At 37.3% G+C, this 22,773-nt stretch overlaps 1 protein-coding gene across 1 annotated transcript in view; it reads left to right on the top strand.

Annotated features, from left to right (window-relative positions):
• The window catches only part of PLD5 (phospholipase D family member 5), a 273,586-nt gene that overhangs the window by 232,273 nt on the left and 18,540 nt on the right, over positions 1-22,773 (top strand). Inside the window, exons 6-8 of the mRNA XM_049776491.1 lie at positions 4,339-4,536; positions 14,647-14,783; positions 16,172-16,340. Of these exons, the coding sequence (XP_049632448.1) occupies positions 4,339-4,536; positions 14,647-14,783; positions 16,172-16,340 (504 nt within the window). The remainder of the gene's footprint in view (positions 1-4,338; positions 4,537-14,646; positions 14,784-16,171; positions 16,341-22,773) is intronic.

Genomic DNA, 22,773 nt, shown 5'->3' with positions numbered 1-22,773 from the left:
AGCTTCTAGAAACAATAAATTCATATAGCAAGGTGACAGGCTACAAAATTAACAGACAAAAATCAATGGCCTTTTTATACACCAATAATGAAAGGGAAAAAATGGACATTAAGAAAACAACCCCATTTACATTAGTGCCACAATATCAAATATCAAATATCTTAGAGTCAACCCGACTAAAGATGTGAAGAATCTACATAAAGAAAACTATATAACACTGCTCCAAGAAATAAGAGGACACGCAGAAATGGAAACAAATACCCTGCTCCTGGATTGGCAGGATCAACGTCATTAAAATGGCAATAATCCCAAAAGCATTGTACAGATTAAATGCAATTCCTCTAAAGATATCTATGACATTCTTGAAAGAAGTGGATCAAACACTGCTGAAATTAATTTGTAACAATAAACACCCTTGAATAGCTAAAGCACTCCTTGGGAAAAAGAATATGGGAGGCATTACTTTCCCCAATCTTAAGCTGTATTACAAAGCAATAGTTACCAAAACAGCATGGTATTGGAATAGAGACAGATCCTCAGAACAGTGAACTAGGCTTGAATACTCAGAGATGTTCCCCAGACATACAACCACCTAGTTTTTGATAAAAGAGCAAGAAATCCTAAATGGAGCAAGGAAAGCCTCTTTAACAGGTGGTTTTTGGCACAACTGGTTAGCCACATGCAAAAAAGCGAACTCAGACCTCCAGCTAACACCATGTATGAAGGTAAAATCCAAGTGGATTAAAGACCTTGATATCAGGTCTGAATCCATAAGGTATATGGAACAACATGTAGGTAAAAACACTCCATGATATTGAGACTTAAGGCATCTTTAAGGAGGAAACAGCACTCTCCAAACATGTGGAAACAGAGATAAACAGATGGAACTATATTAAGATGAGAAGCCTCTGCACCTCAAAGGAGATAATACCCAGAGTACAAAAGTCACCCAGTGAATGGGAGAAATTATTCACCCAACACCAATCAGATAAAGGACTAATATCCAAAATATACAAGGTACTGACAGAACTTTACAAGAAAAAAATATCTAATCCCATCAAAAAAATGGGGAGGAGAAATGAACAGACACTTTGTAAAAGAATAAATGTAAATGGCCAAAATGCATATGAAAAGATGCTCCACATCAGGGAGATGCAAATTAAAACAACTATGAGGTACCATCTTATGCCACTGAGATTGGTACACAACACAAAGAAGGAAAACAAGCAGTGCTGTTGGGGATGTGGAGAGAAAGGAACTCTTTTTCACTGCTGGTGGGAATGCCATCAAGTCCAACCTTTATGGAAAGCAATATGGAGATTCCCCCAAAAACTGGAAATTGAGTTCCCATAAGATCCAGCAATACCACTCCTAGGAATATATCCTAGGAATACAAAAATACAATACAAAAATCCCTTCCTTACAACTATATTAATTGCAGCACTATTTACCATACCCAGACTCTGGAAACAACCAAGATGCCCTTCAACAGATGAATGGCTAAAGAAACTATGGTACATATATGCAATGGAATATTATGCAGTCATCAGAAGAGATGAAGTCATGAAATTTTCCTATACATGGATGTACATGGAATCTATTATGCTGAGTGAAATAAGTCAGAGAGAAAGACACAGAATGGTCTCACTCATCTATAAGTTTTAAGAAAAATGAAAGACATTCTTGCAATAATTTTTAGAGACATAAGAGATGAGGGCTGGAAGATGTAGCTCATTACATGAAGCTCACCACAGAGAGTGATGAGTGCTGTTAGCAAAATAACTACATTGAGAACTATCCTAACAATGTGAATGAATGAGGGAAGTAGAAAGCCTGTCTTGAGTACAGTTGTGGGTGGGGTGGGCAGAAGGGAGATTTGGGACATTGGTGGTGGAAATGTTGCACTAGCCAAGGGGGTGTTCTTTACATGACTGAAATCATGCAACTACAATCATATTTGTTATCACAATGTTTAAATAAAGATTAAAAAAACTAAACCATTACAGCAAATTAAATGATTAGAAGTCAGTGCACCAATATCTATAGGATTTATACCTATAATAAATTTTAACCAGAAAAGAAAAAGATCAAAAAGACTACACAATTCTAAACAGTGGTCAAAAGTATCTAGTACCTTACCAAAAGGTATGAAAAAAAATTTCAGGAAAATTGTAAATCATTTATAAAAGAAGAGAACCACATAGAAATGAAAATACTTCTCATTCATAGATGGGAAGAATTATTATTGAAATGATCATCAGGCCTAAATTATTGCATAGATCAATAGTCTCCATCAAAATTCTAGTTACATTCTGTAACTACTTAGAAGAGTTACTAATAAAATCTTATGGTAAAGAAGCCCAAACAGCCAAAGCCCCACTGTAAATTAGAAATTGGTTGATGTCACATTATCCAAACTGAAATTGCTTTATAAAGCTACAGTGATCAAAGCAGGTGGTGTTACCACAAGGAAAGACTGATCAATGAATTAGAAGTGAGAACCCAAAGACACGTCCCCAGATGTAATTCACCCAATTTTCAACAATGGAGCTGAATACATAAAGAGGGTTAACACAGTGTCTTGATCAAATGGTGTTGAGAAAACTGATAACAGATAAAAAAAATAAATAAAAGTAAACTATATTTTATCTCCTACACCAAGGTCAATTCAAATATGTCAGTTACTTGGAACTTAGACCAAAATTCATAAAGTACAATAAAAACCATATGTAGAATGCTCCAAGAGATGGACCTCAAAGAGCAGTTTCCATTGGAAAAGACAATAAAACAAAAACAAACAAATGACACTGAATCAAATTTAAAAGTTGCTGCAAAAGAAAAATGGGCTAAAACTAAAGGGCACTCTACTAAATGGGAGAAAATATTTGCATTCAATACATCATATGGAAGGTTATATCAAAGATATACAAGAATACTAAAAAGTCAATACAAAATAAAATCTATCAAAAATGGGAAGAGAAAATGAACAGATTCTTTTCTGAAGAAGAAAAGTAGATATTTATTTACCAAGAAAGTCCAAATCAAGTAATTTTACTTCAAAAAAATCAAGAAAGCTTCAAGGAAACTTTAAGAAAATCAAGCTTCAAAATTGTAATTTATATAGATATATAACTTTAATAAAACATGCATGAGTAATGAATATGTTCAATTGAAAATAACTACAGAAACAAATACTAGCTGCAATATATCAAAAATGAGCGAACACATATAAAATAATAGTTTGGCTGTTTTATATAACAAAAAGTTCATGGGTAAATAGTTAAGGCTAACATTGGTGTACAATAATGTCTCACTAAGAAACTTGAGATTTCTTTTTTAATTTAATGATTTTGGGGTTAGATAAGAGAGATGAGAGAAGCACACTTGGCACTGCTCAGGGTTCTACGTAGCTCTACACTAGAGAACACAGCTACTAGAGTTCAGAAACCATATGAAATGTTAGAGTTTTAACCTTTTTTAAGTCATGTAAGGCAAATGCCTTATCCACTATATTACCTTTTCAGGTTTTTTTAAAATTTTATGTAGTTGAAATAACATGTTTCTAATAACTTAAATACTAATGATTTATGTAATGATCTTGCTAAAGTGCTGGATCCTATGTGCCAGCCTTTTGTTGAGAGATCTGAAAGGGTAAGATTTTAGGAAAACATAAATAGCAGTGTTATTAGTTCAATCTGAAAAAAACTCAAAATACTATACCCCTTAATAATTTGCACTTGTAAAAAATAAGTCACTACAATAAAAAATTAGAGAAAATAATATTTTAGGATATTAGAAAAATTAAAATATCACCACTTTTTTTTAGTTTAATAAAATAAATTTTAAGAACCAATATAAAATAATATGTAAATTAGTCAAAGTAACTTAGGAGGAGGTTGCAGCATAGTTGGCTAGCAACTTTCCTGCAAGCTCACAAATGCAAAAGTCAGGGCCGGGCGGTGGCGCTGGAGGTAAGGTGCCTGCCTTGCCTGCGCTAGCCTAGGACGGACCGCGGTTCGATCCCCCGGCGTCCCATATGGTCCCCCAAGAAGCCAGGAGCAACTTCTGAGCGCATAGCCAGGAGTAACCCCTGAGCGTCACAGGGTGTGGCCCAAAAACCAAAAACAAAAACAAAACAAAAAAAAAAAAACAAATGCAAAAGTCATATAAGTATCCTAAATTTTAAAAATACATGTTTAAAATTCATGACTTCCATAATGTCACAAAAAAACTATTGTATATCAAGGGGAGATAATCTCTACTACATTCTTGTGAATTTTTAAAAACTAATACCTTCAGGCACACATGGCATTGATGCTTTAAAATTTAATTTCACAGATGAAAGAACTTGGTGTCATCTTCTACAACTGCAGCTGCCTGGTCCTAGATTTACAGAGGATATTTGCTTTATATAGTTCATTAAAATTCAAAAGCAGAGTACCTCAGACTTGGTCCAAGAGGCTCTATGGAGTCTATGACAATGAAAGGAAATTGCAACTTCAGCTGAATGAAACAAAATCTCAAGCATTTGTGTCGGTGAGTTTCCCTCTTCTCCCTCAATCCTCCAAATTTTTTAAGTTGTAACATATAAATGTGATCTTGTGTTGTTCGAAAGAAGCTAATAAAATAGGTTTTTGTTTCACCTCTTGAATAATTAAAATGTATCAGCTTTTATACCAATCATATTGTGGCTAATAATAATCACGGACATAAATGTGAACTATTAAGGAACTGGAGCAATAGCACAGCAGCTAGGGTGTTAGATTTGTGCATGGTCAACCAGAATCCGATCCCTCATATCCCATTTCCCGAGCGTTCCAGGAGTAATTTCTGAGTATAGAGCCAGGAGTAACTCCTGAATGCCTTTGGGTGTGCCCCTCCAAAATAACCCCCCAAATTTTTGAATTATAATTTTTATTTCCTGATAGCCCTTCTTAGCTTGTTAAATTCACAAATCATCCTATAGGTGCTATAATCCTATTACACTACTGTGTTACAAACCCTGTATTACACAAATATTCTCAGATGGCAGGTGCAATAAGACACAGGTCATCTGACACCACCTCCTAATATGCAGTGACCTTCCTAATTAATTTTCAGATAGAAAGAGGAAATTGGTTGAGGAGACCCAGGTAGCCCACCGGTGATTCTAGGCCAACCAGCTGTTGGTTCAGTGGCTCAGTGCAGAGGTCGGAGGATGTGATGATACTCTGATCCTGGAGTGTCAGGGATATGTGGGCTGGGCTACCCTGGCAATGCTGAGCCTCCAGGACCACATATAGCTGAGCTGAGCAGCCTGTTACTCCATATTCAGGAGACTGTGTGGTGCTATGAATTAAAACTGAGTATTCTCTTCTGTACTAATCTTATACCATCTCCTGACAACCAAAGAAATACCTTCTCAAATTGAGCCATTAGAACTGATAGGATGCAGCAAAAAATTAATTAATTAAATTTAACAAGTTTAATTAATATACATTTTATGAACTAATACATTTAATTTATATTAAATAGGTTGATCTTTTTTGATTTTTATTGAAACCATTGTGATGTACTAAGTTTTCATACTTGGGTTTCAGAAATACTGTTTCAGGAACAATCACATTACCAGTGCTAACATCCCTCCATCAATGTTTCCAGAGTGTATCCCATGAGACCACCCCCTGGATCCCAGCCTTCAAGACTAACAGTACCAGTTTAGGTCTCATGATTTTCTTATTGTTGTCTCTGCATGGATATTTACTTCCATTATTTCTTAACCCACCAATGCACCTGCGACCTCTTGGTCCCTTTTACCTATTCTTTCCTATTTTTATTTATCCTCCTCCACTCAATTTCTTTCCTTCTCAATAAACTCTGGGGCCTAAAGTATTCTAGACAATCCCATTTAAATTATTATATTTCTTCATAAAGATATTCAAAATAACACACAAATGATATTCTATATTTATTCTTCTTCTGGCTTACTTCATTTAACATTCATGTTACAGCAAATTGCATTATTACATCATTACTTACAGCTATGTAATATTCCATTGTATATCTGTATCACATCTTCATGATCCATTCATCTGTTATTGAAATCTAGGTTGATTCCAGCTCTGAGTTATTGTACTGAGTGTTGTGATGAATAGTGATACACATACTCATTTTGTATCAATATTTTACTCTCTTGGGGATAGATACCCCAAAGTGGGAATGCTAGGTCATATTACACATTGTCTGAGTTTTTTAAAATGGAAGATCTGGTTTGATTCTTATGTTTCTCCCTTTGTACTTGAGATAGTTTTTTTCCCTTATTGCTTTGAAGATTTCATCTCTTTGTTTTTTGCCATTTGGTACTCTTTTGTCTCTTGGATTTGTACAGCCATCTCTTTCCAGAGAGTGGGAAAATTCTCTGCTATTATTTCTTTCACTACTTTTTCCCCCTTTCCCTTTTCTCTCCCCTTCTTGTATTTCTGTTAGTTATATATTATTTCTTTTGTCTTTGTTCATTAAGTATCTCACATTTTACTCCAATTTTTGTCTCTCATTTCTTTATTGACTTCTTTGTTGTTTTTGGCTTGTATTTTGTATTCAAGTTCATCCATGCAATTCTCTATGTGTGCAATTCTGCTACTATGACTTGCTAACATGTTTTTTAGAGTTCTTAGTTCTATTTGTATGGATTCTCTCATCATCTGATAGAGTTCTTCTTTGAGTTGGTTAAATTGTTTTCTATAGATTTCTTCATTTTTGTTGGTTAGTGATTCCTTGAATTCCATTGCTAAGACATTAAATCCTGAATTTAGGTCTATCTATAGGATTTGTGCGCTTTGGAGGACTTAGAAAATTGCTAGGATTTCTCTCCATATCCCTAGTTGCTGGAGTCTTCCTTAGTTTCCTCATTATTCTTTGGATTAGGTGGATTGGAGTGCTGGAGTTTCAAGATGTTTTTAAAAAGTGATCTGTTTAGGGGCCAGAGTGGTAGCGCAGTGGTAGGGCACTTGCCTTGCACATGGCTGACCCAGGACAGACTGTGGTTTGATCCCGTGACATCCCATATGGACTCCCAAGCCAGGAACAACTTCTGAGCACATAGCCAGGAGTAATCCCTGAGCATCACCTGGTATGGCGCCCTCAAAAGCAAAACGAGTCAAAAGTGGTCTGTTTAATTGTGTTATAGGTGGTTGGAGGTATATTGGCCTTTCTGTCCTGAGCTGGCTTGGGGATTTTGTGATTGCAGCTGGGAGGACTGGAGTCAATGGAAGGGTGTAGGAGGGGCTGTTTTACATGCTCAGAATTTAGAGGGTAACCTGGAGGTCCTGCCCACCACCCCCGCTGAGCTATATGATCAGTGAGGATAGGGTTTGAGGGGCTGGGGCTGTTCTCACCTGGGTTGTTTTTGTTTTTGTTTTTGTTTTTTACCATGAGTGGGCTTGGAGTTTTTGTGATGGTGGCTGGTCTGATCCAACTATTATTAAGCAGTGTGTTTGTTCAGTTTCAAAGTTTTAGAGTTTATCCACATCCTCTTTTTATAATCAATCTCTATGTGTGGCATTGTTCTTAGGATGTTTGATAAATTTTATAAATTTTGTGAATCTTTGTAAGTTAGACTTATGTCCTAAAAGGTGATCTATCCTAGAGAATGTTCTGTGTACAACTGAGAAAAATTTATATTCAACTTTATGAGAATAAATGACCATGTATAAATCCATGAGCCCTAGCTCTTCTAGTATCTCATTTAGGGCTCTTCTGCCCTACTTGATGGTCTTCTGCCAGTGGGTCTACCCAGTGGTTGAAATATCCCACTATAACACTAAACATATCTTTCTCTAGGTTTGTGAATAAAGCCTTACATATTTTGCTGACTCTTTATTTCATGTGTATATGTTGATCAGTTAGTACCTCTTGGCCTATTTTCCTCTGATCAATAACTAGAGTTCAGCCTTGATTCTAATTACTTACTTGAGGTTGAAAGCAATTTGGTCTGATATAAGAATGGCTGTCCCAGCATTTTTGTTTTCCAGTGGCTTGTATAATTGTCTTTCATCCTTTTACTCTGAGCCTTTGTCTATCCTGAGATTTTAGTTATGTTTCCTATAAGCAATAAATGGTTGGGTTGTTTCCTGATCCAACTCTCTAATCTGTGCCTTTTGATGGGAGACTTTAATCTGTTGTTATTCAGAGAAACTAATGACAGAAAGGACTGTTGTGACAATATATTGTGTAGGGTAGTTGCTGTTACAATTGGTTATTTAGTTTATATAAGTGAACTTTGAGTAGTTCACTTAGAGCCAGTTTTTTTATCGTGAATATTGCAAGTTTGTTTTTGCTGAGAATGTTTTTAAGTCCTCCTTCTCATATAAATGAGAGGTTTACTAGATAGTGGAGTCTAGGATGAAAAATTCTTTCCTTCAGTAATTTGAATATGTCATTCTACTCTTTCATGCCTGGATCATTTCATAGTGTAATTCTAATGTTCTTTCCTCCTTTATACTTAAACATTTTCTTCTCCCTTACTGCTTTAAGAAGATTTAAAGACATCTCTTTCTTTCTCTCCCCCGCCCTTTGCCATTGGATCAATGTGTGTTATTCTGTTAGGGTTTATTTTGTTTGGCATTTTTTTACTTCTATATTAACATTGGTTTGTAGTTTGTCCTCAAGTTCATTTATATGGTCCTCCAATTGTGTAGATTATTCTTAGCAAAGTGTTTATTTCATTGAGTTCTCATACTTTATCTTACCTTTCTCTTCTGGCTCAGAAAGTCTCATTTGATAAATCTTCTGTGAATCTTATGGGAAATTCTTTATGTTTAAATTCTTTTATTTTATAACTACTTTCAGTATGTTAACTGTTTCTTTGGCTTTTACTGCTCTGGTTGTGTGCCTTGGCATTTTCCTGGTTGAATCTACTTTCACTGAGACCTTTCAGGCCTCTTAAGGGTGCCAGCTCTCCTCAACATGGGCATTTTAATTTATGGCTTTATTAATGGGTCACATTGAACTTGCTTTCCTGTTCTTAAGAAACAGTTGATTCTTGTATTGTTTCTCTTGAACTTATCCCATAGTCTTCTGGTGTACTGTTCATTTTTATTCTTTTGGATTTTTCTACCTTTTTAAAGGGTTTTTTACATCTCATTTTAGAATTAACATGAGCTTCTACTATTTTGATGTTTATGCTTTCCATCAAGTTTATTATATCCTATCATACTCTTCATTTCTATAACTTCTAATTGAAGTATTTTCATTTCTGCTTTCATATTTTTCTCTCTGTTGCTAACTAAATGTGGGATCATTACTTAGAACTAATTATGGATGATTCTGGTAGGACTTTTTATGTTACACTTTCATTCAAATATTTTATATTTTGTAATATCAATAGTTATTTAAGCTCTTTGCTTAAATTAAACTGACAAGAGATTAGAATACAGTAATGTATGTATGTACAGTTATGTCAGCTATTATCTTTAATCATCATAAAAAGTATTTCTCATCAATTTGTAAAGAAAAGTGAGAATAACTAAAATCTTGTCTCATTTTTCCCTTTACTATTATCAATGGTGACTAATGAAAAATATTAAATATACTGTCTTTAATTTTCTTTGTTTTGAAATTGAAAAACTCGATTTATTTAGTAAAGCTTAGCCTCAATATAATAGAATTAATGACGATGGGGTGAGGGTCTCTGAGTGGCCTATATAAAGTGGAGAAAGAGAAATGACAGTCTCAAAATAGAAATTTACTGCTTTCCTTCTTTCTACTTCTGCACTCAGGAATGGCTGGGGTGATCAAGGACTAATAGTTTGCAAAGAGCCTCTACACTTCACAGGCCTCACCTTTCACCAGTCCCACTAAGCAGCCATCAAGTCACACATGACATTTATTAGTTATGCCTGGCAGGAGTCACTCACTACCACCTGATCTCTTGGGATCCTTGAACTCTAGATGGAGTGAGGAATTGCTCTTCGCAGGAATGAAAGTCTTCCTAGGCCTTACCTAGGCCTTCTAGAATGAAATTTAAGGAAGAAACAAGCAGTGAGGTAAAAATTCTGTGAAAGATAGGGGGGAGAAGAAAAAGACAAAGTAATATGCTCAAGAGTAACTGTGGACCGCTCCCAAAATGGAGAAATCCCAAGTAAACAAGTCACTGTTAAAATATGAAAGTACAGAGGTGGGAAGGGCACAGGGTGGAGAGCAGGCAGATCCTGGCTTCCAGCTCTCTACCAAATCCTTTCTTGATCTGGAAGCTAGCTCTAGCCAGCATGGGGTTTGGGGAGACCCCATGTCGAAGGCCTTCTACTTAACTTGGGTTGCTGAGGGCCTTGATAGGCCCCCAGCTGTCCCCTCTTCTGCCCCCGGCCCCCAGGCCTTCCTTCCCTGGATGCCAGCCCAGTTGTTCATGCCAGGACTTCTAATTTCCTTTGACTGGTATGTTGGGGGCTCTGGGCAGGACAGCTAGCCATAGGACCCCTGAGCTGATCACTTAGTCCAGGGGACTGAGACACACACACACCAGACTGGTCTTCAGGGCCAGGCCTGGTAAATCGAACATGGGGGGAAGGTGGGGGAGAGAAACTCCTCCCCAATGCATACACAAACTACAGAGGCAGGGGCTGGGCTCAGAGACTCAACATGCCAGGACTTCTGATTCTCTTCAGCTGGTATGTTGGAGGCTCTGGGCAGGACAGCTAGCCATAGGACCCCTGGGCTGACCACTTAGTCCAGGGGACTGAGACTCCCCCACACCAGACTGGTCTTCAGGGCCAGGCCTGGTAAATCAGGCCCTGGGGGGAGGATGGGGGAGAGAAACTCCTCCCCAACGCATACACAAAGTACAGAGGCAGGGGCTGGGCTCAGAAGTCTCAACATGCCAGGACTTCTGATTCTCTTCAGCTGGTATGTTGGGGGCTCTGGGCAGGACAGCTAGCCATAGGACCCCTGGGCTGAACACTTAGTTCAGGGGACTGAGATCCCCCCACGCCAGGCTGGTCTCAGGGCCAGGCCTGGTAAATCAGGCCCTGGGGGGAGGGTGGGGGAGAGAAACTCCTCTCGTATGCATACTGGACCCCATTCAGGGGTTCTTTTCTTACTAGTATTCATTTTGAAAAGCGCATATATACTTTTTAACATCATCCAAAAATGTTCTTAATTCTTGACTGTTTCTTTTCTTTTCTTTTTTTTTTTTTGTTTTTTTTTTTGGGGGGGGCCACATTTATTTGATGCTCAGGGGTTACTCCTGGCTAAGTGCTCGGGAATTGCCCCTGGTTTGGGGGGACCATGTGGGACACCAAGGGATCGAACCACGGTCCTTCCTTGGCTAGCGCTTGCAGGGAAGACACCTTACCTCTAGCGCCACCTCGCCGGCCCCTGTTTCTAAGAAAAAAATTGGAATGCCCTAGATTTGGAGGATAATATTCAAATAGGTCTCTAAAATCAGTGTATATGTAGACGCAACTTTCTATACAGTGGTCCTCTCTGACTGCCAAGCCTAATCCATAAACAATTTATTTATACAATGTATAGAGCCCCTCTGATATATTGCCCCTCCCCCACACCAGAGTCCCTTCTACTCCCTCATCTCCTAATCTAGATTCGTTATCTTCCCATTAATTAACCCTCTTTACCCTCAGCTCATTAGTACTCCTTAACTCTCTCACCCCCAACCATCAGTACCCCACATTTATTCTTTTTAACTTCAGTACTGCACAGTTCTAATCACAGACCAAAGTCGTGCATTGGATTTAACAACCCCCAACTATTTCAAAAGACATAAAATTGACACATATGTCTTTTTAATATTTTATGTGTATTTTCTTTGACAGCTATAACTCTTACTAAATATTCATTTACAGTGACGATTCTACCCAATTTTTATCTTTTCTTCTCTTTGTGAGCTGTACACTAAGGAATTTTGGTGAAAAAGTCCCTCAGTTTAATGCTTATGATTTAACCATGTCATGGGGATTGTTGGACTTGTATTTATGACCCCCATAAGCGCAAATAATGCCACATGGCATTGTTCCTTGTTTGCATAGGCACATTAAAATGGGAAAATACTATACATACAAATAAGTTCTTATCTAATAGAGACTGGAACACACAAATTTTGTAGTGCAATGAGACCTTACACTCTGAACATTGATATTATGACCTGGCACAGGCCTCAGAAAAATGGGCATCCTCCATTCACCCCTGAACCAGTGAAGCTATCTACAAATCATCCAAGGCTTATTATAACAACACCTGGAAACAATCCTCTACCAGGGAAGACTCTACCACTGCTATGACATCGACCTGCTCAAAAGAGCACTTAGAAGCACTTAGAGCACTAAGAAGGCTTGACCACAACAACGATCTGCTTACAGGACAGGGCTCTCTGCATTGCCTTTTAATTGTGAAGTGAAACAAGAGGATGCTCCGCACCATTCTGACTACAATGTAGGATATACAGATTCCAGGATCTTTAATACAGAAACATGATACCAACAACAGAGACTGTGTGAAAAATAAAACTGTATTGGCACTACAATGACCTGGATTGGACAAACTAGTTTGGTCTAGAGTTGGTCTTATGACAAGAAACTTCAGGGGTAGGGTCTCCTTGTATTTAGGCCAAGGCTTTTCCTTTCCATGTCCCTCATATTTTGGTGGGCCTATGCAAACAATAATTGCCACTCTAACACTGTTTTTACTGTACTCCTTTGACTCTAATCCTTAAGAAAAACAACCCACTTAAACTTTTGAGGTTAACTTAAACTAATATGCATGTGCATGGAAGTGTAAAAAGTACTTTGCCTTCAATGTTTGAGTTACATAAGTTTTATGGCTTTACATTGCTTTGTGTGCTGCTAAGAAATATTATGTATTACAATCTGGGGACTTGAGGGACAAAGTAATTGTACATGGGTTCTGTTTTATTTTTCTTAATGTTCTTTGGCTGAAAGTTTAAAGTTAAAATATCAGCAAGGGGGGCCGGGAAGGTGGCGCTAAAGGTAAGGTGTCTGCCTTGCAAGCGCTAGTGTAGGACAGACCGCGGTTCAATCCCCCAGCGTCCCATATGGTCCCCCCAAGCCAGGGGCGATTTCTGAGCACATAGCCAGGAGTAATCCCTGAGCGTCAAACGGGTGTGGCCCAAAAACCAAAAAAAAAAAGATATCAGCAAGGGGACTTCTTCTGAGAATTATGTTATGGGTGATTGTCCTTCCACTGTAACTTTACCTTGTCCTCTTTCTTTGCAACTTTGTTCTCATAATTAAAAATAAAAAATTAAAAAATATGAAAGTACACATCTCAATAGGGGAAATGTGAGTGACATATGATAGATCACTATGTACCTAGACAATACAGGCACTCAGTAGCAACAGAGGGATCCAGGGAGCACATGTGCCTGTCTTCTTTTTTCTGAGTGAGTTTAAATAGTATTCCTCACAACTGGAACTAAGGGGGATTTTCAACTTAGGTAAGAGTTTGTTACTACATTTAACTATACTTGTATAATTCATATGGGATCAGTCCTACCTGGTCATGGTATATGATCTTTTGATAAATTGTTAGATTCTATTTGTTAGTATTTTGTTGAAGATATTGCATCTGTATTTATCAAAGATAGAACCTAAAGTTCTCTTTTTTATATGGGCCACTGTATGCTTTTGTTTTCTTCATAGAAGATAGCATCATAAAAACTGTTTTGGACTATCTGTTTCGAAAATTTCTTGGAAGAACCTGAAAAGTATTGGCACTAGGTCCTTTTTAAAGGTTTAAAGGAATATACTCAGGAATCTATCTGGGCCTGGGCTTTTATTTTGGGGAAGATTTTAATACCATTTCAATTTTTTTGACAGTGATAGGTCTGTTCAGGTATTCCATATCTTCTTATTTAAAGTTGGTGGTTATAAGAGCCCCCAAATTTATCCATTGTTTAAAGGCTCTCACATTTCATAGCATAACGATTCTGAAAGTAATCTCTGATTTTTTTTTAATTTTTGTAGTATCTCTCCATTTTCATTTCTGTTATACTCTGTTAAGACTATTTCTTTTCTGAGAGTCTTACTAATGGTTTATCAATCTTGTTTATATTTTCAAAGAACCAACTTTTACTTTTATTGATCTTTTGGATTTTTTTCAGGTCATTAATTTCTTCTCTTATTTTTATTTACTTCCTCCTATCTGCTTTTAGCTTATTTTATTAGTAGTTTTCCAATTTCCATAAGCAATTAAATCAACATAATGTATATGTAAATAAGAGAAACAACAAAAATTATATAACCATATCAATAGATGCAGAGAAAGCATTTGACAAGATCCATCATGTATTCCTGATTTAAAAAAAATCTTGAGAAAATGGGAATTGAAGAAATTAAAGTTGAGATCCTTTAAAACTAAAGCACTAAATAGAAGTAATAGAAAAGGGGCCCGGAGAGATAGCACACTCGTGTTTGCCTTGCAAGCAGCCGATCCAGGACCAAAGGTGGTTGTTCGAAACCCAGTGTCCCATATGGTCCCCCGTGCCTGCCAGGAGCTATTTCTAAGCAGACAGCCAGGAGTAACCCCTGAGCACCTCCGGGTGTGACCCAAAAACCAAAAAAAAAAAAAAAAAGAAGTAGCAGAAAAGAAAAACCAAAGACAAAAAGATACCTTGAAAGTTTTATTTTTGTATCTTCACAGAATTCTCCAAAACTTTTTTGCCCTAAAAATAGAAGCTTTGACATAGATGCTATCTACAGTGTGATTGATGATGCCAAACAGTACGTGTACATCGCTGTCATGGATTACCTTCCCATCTCCAGCACAAGCACCAAAAGGTTAGTGAATGCTTTGTTTCCACTTTTTTCCCCCGTAATTGAGACCAGGGAGTAAATTGAAAACACAGGAGACAGCAGCCCCTACATTGAGCTACTAAAAAGATCCTTTGAGATTATGTAACTCTTTAGGAAAATTCCGTGTAGACACAAAAAACAAACTTTCTGTTTAATTTAAGATTCAATCCGTGGCACCACATATATTTCCCAAAACCACCAGGAGTGATCCCTGAGCACAGAGCTAGTAATAAGCCTGAGCATAGATGTGGCCCAAAACAAAAAATACAGGGAATATTTTTGGGTTTTGTTTTTAATAGAGAATTAAATTATAATTTTGCTGTAAAATTATTTATGTTAGAAAATTAAGAAAGCTAATACACATGCTAAACCTGGGGGTGGAAATATTTGATAAAAAGTAGCACAACTTTGCGGGGCCGGGTAGGTGGCGCTGGAGGTAAGGTGTCTGCCTTGCAAGCGCTAGCCAAGGAAGGACCGCGGTTCGATCCCCCGGCGTCCCATATGGTCCCCCCAAGCCAGGGGCGACTTCTGAGCACATAGCCAGGAGTAACCCCTGAGCGTCAAACGGGTGTGGCCCAAAAAAAAAAAAAGTAGCACAACTTTTGTAGAAGGTTCTGATTTTAGGGGAGAGTTAGACTGTAGCTAAAGCAAAATATTAGGGACCAAAGTCGTAGTAAAGTAGGTAGGTCTTTTTCTTGCCTTGCATGTGGACAACCCGAGTTTTATCTCCTGTACAACATATGATTACCTAAACCCTACCAGAACTGATCCCTGAGCACAGAGCCAGAATTCAGCTCTGAGCACAACCCAGTATGGTCCAAAAACAAACAAACAAAAGAGCTAAAAGTTAAAAAGTCAAAGATGAACCTTCAAGGGTATTTGGGAAGATTCTCCAGTACAGGGCCATTCAAAGGCGGGTGCTGGCAGCAGGATTTTGCAATTAGGTAAAAAGAGGAAACTGAAGTCATGGAAATAAGGATGTAGAAAAGCCAGTAAAACAGAGCCTATGCTCTTTAGGGAGAGATGTGGCATTTATTAAGAATTAAATGTTTGATCAATATAGGAACCAAAATACTGCTTAAAATCTCAACTATATTTCACAAGAAAATTTGTTTCTTAGCATATATGTTGAGACCCAAGCAGTGAATATTAACATGGTCTGGCTGATCCAAACATCATGGTGAAAAAAGACTTTATTTTAGACTGGTCTTAAATAACTTTTGTTTCAGGGATTTGACCCAGAGAGCTTGCAAGTTTTCAACATAATCTATAAGACTGTATGTTACTGAAAAAAGTAATTGTTGAATCAATACATGTTTTGTGGGCTTTTCCAAAACTAATTGATTTTTATATTTTTGGATATATGTCTACAGAAAATATTGGCCAGACTTGGATGGGAAAATAAGAGAAGCATTACTCTTGCGAAGTGTTAAAGTTCGACTCCTTATAAGCTTTTGGAAAAAAACGGATCCCCTTACATTTAGTTTTATTTCATCTCTTAAAGCTATTTGCACTGAAATAGCCAATTGCAGTTTGAAAGTTGTAAGTATTGTATAGATTGTATTATTGAATAAACTTATTTCTTTCACATATGCACAAAAACCTACAAATACTTCCAAACCTACAAATAAAATAATTCCAATACTTCCAACAATAATCTAAAAATTCAGAACATTTCAAAAGGTTGGTGAAATAATTTTTTGAAGAATTCACTTATATAAAGAAAAGACAAGATTCCAAATTTCCTGGTGCTCTCCAGGTAAACTATCTTTTACATCCTTTGTTGTTGTTTTGTTATATCCTTTTAGTCTTCTTTGCTCTGTCTCCTTATACACTGATCTCAGATGTGGAGTTTGACAAGCAGAGAATTATAACACTTTTCTATGCAAACTACAAGTTCTAACTACTCACTAACCTGGGTAATATTGAAAACTGGTAAATTAGGAAAAAAGAAAAAAAGTTGTATTTAGGAAACTCTTATAAGAGATATTTTTATCAGTGGGACAAAGTCAAACCAATAAAGTAAAGGAAAAGAAATTTTGCACTCAAGCTTGGATGTGGGAAAGTTGCTCCAAAATGGAGTGAATTGAGAATTGATAGTATGTTGTATATGAAAACATTTCCATAAGATTATTCTTTGCCTGTTTTCCCACCTTGACCTTCCAGGTGGGGGCGCTCTTAAGAATAAATAGTTGAGGAGCGAGGTTACTGACTGGCTCCAGGTGTTTTTGGAGCTGGTAGTAGGCTGACAAAGGACTCTCTGCACCCAACCTTTTTGCCCTTTTACCCTCCTGTCTGTGTGGATTATTTGCTGCAGATAAATATTACCAGTCCCCCTACGAGGGGAAAAGGGGATGGGAATCAATTTCTCATTCTGGGAGTTCTTTGAGGATACAAATTACCAATAACGGAGTAAACAGAATCCAACAGTAATATTTTAAATAAGCTAACATTCTAATTCGTATTTTGATTTCCCACGTGTTCACATCTATCATTCACTTTAAATCTTCAGGGCCTTTGTATATGCCACCATTATACTTACAACGTTTTTCTCCAAGTTTTATAAGATAAATGCCTTGATATACTTTTATGACTTAAATGTCTTAGTCCTTTGATATAAACTTTTCATGTGCACATCTCTTAAATCTTCATTCTATTGCTCAAAACTCACTTCTTCATATCTAATTACAAGAAAGGTTTAAGAGTGTGGCCAGAAAAGCAATTCCATCCTCAGGTGATACATAATAAGTGAATTATCAAATTCTGGGCATCTTCTTGCTTTCCCCACACAGAGACCTCTTGTTCTTCATAGTCACAGATCACAGTTTGGGAATCTCCCAGTTACATAAGATCTAGATATGATGCCTCAATGACATCAAAATAAAAAGCCCTTATTTGGCCAGAGCAGTGGCACCAGCAGTAGGGCATTTACCTTGCAAGCACTGACCTAAGATGGACCATGGTTCAATCCCCTGGCGTCTCATATGGTCCCCCAAGCCAGGAGCAATTTCTGAGCACATAGCTAGAAGTAACCCTTGAGTGTCACCAGGTATGGCCCAAAAGCAAAAACAAACCCTTATTACCCAAAACCCAAGATTTCCCCCTAGATTTGAGAGGCAAAACTAGATAGTTCAAGTTATGTGGTTCTGTTTGAAGAAAAGAAAAGCAATAAAATGGGGTAAAATCAAATAAGCAGAAATGGGTGGAGTCCTTCTAGAGGCTCTCAACCTCAGTTTGAGAGAAGAAAGGAAAAAAGGAAGAGAAACACCACAATACAAAAGGAAATATCAAATAAAAAAAATCCAGTGAGCACTACAGCAATAGATACAAGCACCACATAAACATGGCCCTGAAATAAAAACATAACAGTGCAAAAAGAAAAAAAATGGGAACAACAATATCAATATTTAAACCAAAACAAAGAAATAAAAAATAAATAGGGGGCCGGAGAGATAGCATGGAGGTAAGGCGTTTGCCTTTCATGCAGAAGGTCATCGGTTCGAATCCCGGCGTCCCATATGGTCCCCCATGCCTGCCGGGAGCAATTTCTGAGCATGGAGCCAGGAGTGGCCCCTGAGCACTGCCGGGTGTGACCCAAAAACCACTAAATAAATAAATAAATAAATAAATAGATAAATAAATAGATAAATAAATAAAAATTATTTTGTGCTGTTTTTTTGTATAGGCATAGTAAATATTGGGGACATTAGAAAGGAATTCCCTTGGCCTAAGAGATACAGGGTTTCTCCATCCTTGAAATATACTGTCATAGGAATAAATATAGACTCCTTGCATGTTCATTTACTCTTCCCTCGGTGCTTTTGTGGTGTATGGAAGACTTCTGCTCCATCATGGGTGATAAAATCAGACCTCTGTATCTAGAGATCTTGATATCTGCATAGGTCAGGGAATAGAGCTTATGATGAAGTTTTTCTTTGCTGTTCTAGAAGTTCTGTTCCTTCACTGTCGTTTTAATTCATCTTCTGTAGTTGGTGGTCTTGGTCATTGCGCTGATCCTAAGATGGAGCCTGGGATAGAGTCTTTCGTTATGTTTCCAGAAGACCCATTCAGTTGCAATTGTCTCAGTCAGACCTCTGGAATTAGAGATTTTGGTTGTTGTACAGATCGTAGGACAAAACCTAGACTAGGGCGTTTTTATTGGTCCCAGGATACATTCTGCCCAGTCATGGTTGTCACAGTCAGTTATTTGTAGATAGCGCATCTTGGCTTTTGCACAGATCAAAGGGTGACAAGTCTTCTGATTTTGTCTTACCGTTAGATGGTGATGTAAGACAACCTGCTCTTCGATCAAGTTGTTCCCATTTTCTCGTTGTCAGGATATCATATTAGAACTGGCACAAGTTGGTGCCAGAGCAGTATTAAGGATGTCCCGAAGGGGATTTGGCTCCTGGAGCTGTTGTACCACAGACTCTTTATCAAATTATCATCTATTGATAGATATTTAGATTAACTCCATGTTTTGTCTGTAAGCAATGCTGTTATAAACATAGGAGTGCAAATTACTTTCAAATTGATGTTCACATGTGTATTATTTAGTAATGGCATTGCTGTATTTCTATTTTTATTTTTTACAGAATTTCCATATCATTGTTTATATCATCTATACCAATTACATTCTCACCAACAGCATAACAAGAGTTAGTTTTTTTCTTTATATCCTTTCCAGTACTTGTTTCTGTTTTTTAAAAGTAATTTTAATTGTAACCAATGTGAATTTAGTACTTTTTCTTTTAATCTTTTTATATAAGCCATTCTCTATGTACTAGGTAGCAGTCATTGTGACTTTTTTTTGTGGGGGGCACATCCGGTGACGCTCAGGGATTACTCCTGGCTATGTGTTCAGAAATTGCTCCTGGCTTGGGGACCATATGAACCACTGTCCATCCTAGGTTAGTGTGCACAAGGCAAATGCCCTACTGCTTGTGCCATCGCTCCTACAGCTTGTGCTACCACTCTGACCCCTTATTGTGACTTTTATGTCCATTTCTCTAATAATGTTATGCTAACCATTTTTTTTCTATAGATTTATTGTATTATTCTTTGAGGAAATTTCCACCCAAATCTTTTGCCAATTTTTTAGTTTTCCCCTTACTTTTTAATGTGAAGTTGTGAGTTTTTTACACACTTGTGATGTTAATCTCTTGTCCACTATATTCTGTGCATATCTTCCCTCAGTTCTTAGCTTGCTTTTTCTGTTTCATTTTTGTGGTAGTTGCTTTTTACTTTAGAAGATTTTAATTTTATATTTGTTTACCCTTTTGTGAGGATATACCCAGTAGTGCTCCAGGATTATTCCTTGCTCTGCGCTCAGGGATAATTTATTCCTGGTGGGGTTTGGGAGACCACACGCCATGTAGTTCCCCAGCTCAACTATACCTAAGGTAAGCATTTTCCCAACTGTGCTATCTCTACCACCATTTATTTATTAGTTTATTCTTGATTTTATTTCCCTTGCAAATAAAGTTTATTTTATGCATCTCTGATGTTGAAATCTTATATCAACTACATGTTATTTTGGGTATTTTATAGTTTTATTATTAAATCTTTAATCTATTTTGAATTAATTTTTGTGTCTGGTTTAAATAGGGCTTATGTGATTTGTTGAAAAGCTTTTATTTCTTTATTTGGCTCATTTGTTATATATTCTGTGTTCTTATGTATGAATTTATCTCCATGCTCTCTATTCTATTTTTTCTGGTCTGTGCTCCTGTTCCCACCAATACAAACCTGTCTTAATTATAATTGTTTTTTAACAAAAGAGGTGAGCTTTATTGAAAACTATAAGTATTAAAAGAATAGTCAACATTTAAAAAATAATTTATGTCCATGAATGAAACAGAATTCTTCAAGGATATAGAATATTTCTAAACATTTTATGGAGGCCCAGTGGACAAAGTGCTTGCCTTTTACAAAGTGACATGGGTTTTACTCTTGGCTTTGAAAATGGTACCTGTGCCCTGCCACGAATGATAACTAATACAGACCTAGGAATGGTTCCCAAACCAATATAAAATAAAAATTTGGGGGGCCAGAGTGATAGATAGCACAGCGGTAAGACATTTGCCATGCATGTGGCCGATCCAGGACGGACCTTGATTCAATCCCAGGTGTCTTATATGGTCCCCCTCACCAGGAGCGATTTCTGAGCTTATAGCCAGGAGTAACCTTGAGCATCACAGGGTGTGGCCCCAAAAGAAAAATAATAACAACAACAATAATAATAATAATAGTAATAATAATAATAATAAAACAAAAATTTGAGGGCTGGAGATAGCACAGTCCTTTGAAATGTCTCCTGGTTGTCAATGCACATTACGGAATGAGCAAGGAAAGAATTTTGTTCAATTTTCTAATCTCAGAACTAACACCAGTTTCTTCTTAAATATAGGTCAGTGCCCTCATCATTCAAACGAAGGTTGTGATAACCATATGCCCCACACACTGATCAGATTAGATGGAACATTACAAATATTCTAGATGGGATCCTCCCAGGCTTTTTTTCTCCAAGAGGACCACAAAACTTGAATCATCTTGTTCTACATTATAAATTGGGGAGGGGGAGTGGATGGTACAGGGAGCATACAGGTGCGGGAACATTGAGTGAGAATAAAAAATGTTCAGATCTAAACACCAAACCCAAAGTTAATGACAAAAGAATTAAGATGCCCAATGGACAACAAAGTATTCACAAAGGGGACCTGTTACACTGGCAGTCCAGGGGCCAAAGGGGGAAGTATGGGATGCATGCTGAGAACGGGGTGGAAGGAGGACAACAATGGTGGTAGAAATAGCCCTGATTCATTGTCAATATGTACCTTAAATATAATGCTGAAAGACTTGTAATTCACATTGGTCACATAAAAAATTATTTTTGAAAAAAGAGAGATGAAAGGCCTATACAAAGAAACTATAAAACACAGCTTCAGAAATAAAATAGGACACAAGGAAACAGAGACACATGTCCTGTTCAAGCAATGGGAGGATTAACATTATAAAAATGGCAATATTCCACAAAGCATTATACAGATTTAATGCAGTTTCTCAAAAGATATCCATTGCATTATTAAAAAGAAGTGGATCAGGGGCCAGAGAGATAGCATAGAGGTAAGGCGTTTGCCTTTCATACAGAAGATCATCGGTTCGAATCCCGGCATCCCATATGGTCCTCTGAGCCTGCCAGGAGTGATTTATGAGCATGAAGCCAGGAGTAACCCCTGAGCACTGCTGGGTGTGACCCAAAAACCAAAAAAAAAAAAAAAAGAAGAATAAGTGATCAAACATCCCTGAGATATATTTGGAACATTAAATATTCAAGAATAGCTAAAGCAACCCTTAAGAAAATGAAGGTATGAGGTATAACTTTCTCCAAATTTAAATTGTACTACAAAGCAATAGTCATTTAAGGAACATGGTACTGAAATAAAGACAGATCTTAAGGTCAATTAAATAGACTTGAGTATTTAGAGAATGTTCCCAGACATACAATTAATTAATTTTTCATAAAGGAGCAAGAAACACAAAGTAAAGCAAGGGAAGCCTCTTCAACAAGTGGTGTTGGGACAACTGGTCAGTCACTTGCAAAACAAGAACTCAGACCTCTATCTAATACCATACACAAATGTCAAAATGTCAAATGGATTAAAGACCTTGATATCATACCTCAAACCATAAGGTATATAAATTTCAGTAGTGTTTGATCCTCTTCTTTGAAGAATGTGAAAGATATTCTTAGAGGAATTGCATTATATGTTCATAATGCTTTGAGAGTATTTATTTTTATTTTTTATTTTTTTGGTTTTTGGGCCACACCCAGTAACGCTCAGGGGCTACTCCTGGCTATGTGCTCAGAAGTAGCTCCTGGCTTGGGGGACCATATGGGACACCGGGGGATCGAACCGCGGTCCATCCAAGGCTAGCGCAGGCAAGGCAGGCACCTTACCTTTAGCGCCACCAC

Source organism: Suncus etruscus, chromosome 7 (genome assembly GCF_024139225.1).
Source record: "Suncus etruscus isolate mSunEtr1 chromosome 7, mSunEtr1.pri.cur, whole genome shotgun sequence".
NCBI lineage: Eukaryota > Metazoa > Chordata > Mammalia > Eulipotyphla > Soricidae > Suncus > Suncus etruscus.
This window is presented reverse-complemented; position numbering and strand designations above follow the sequence as displayed.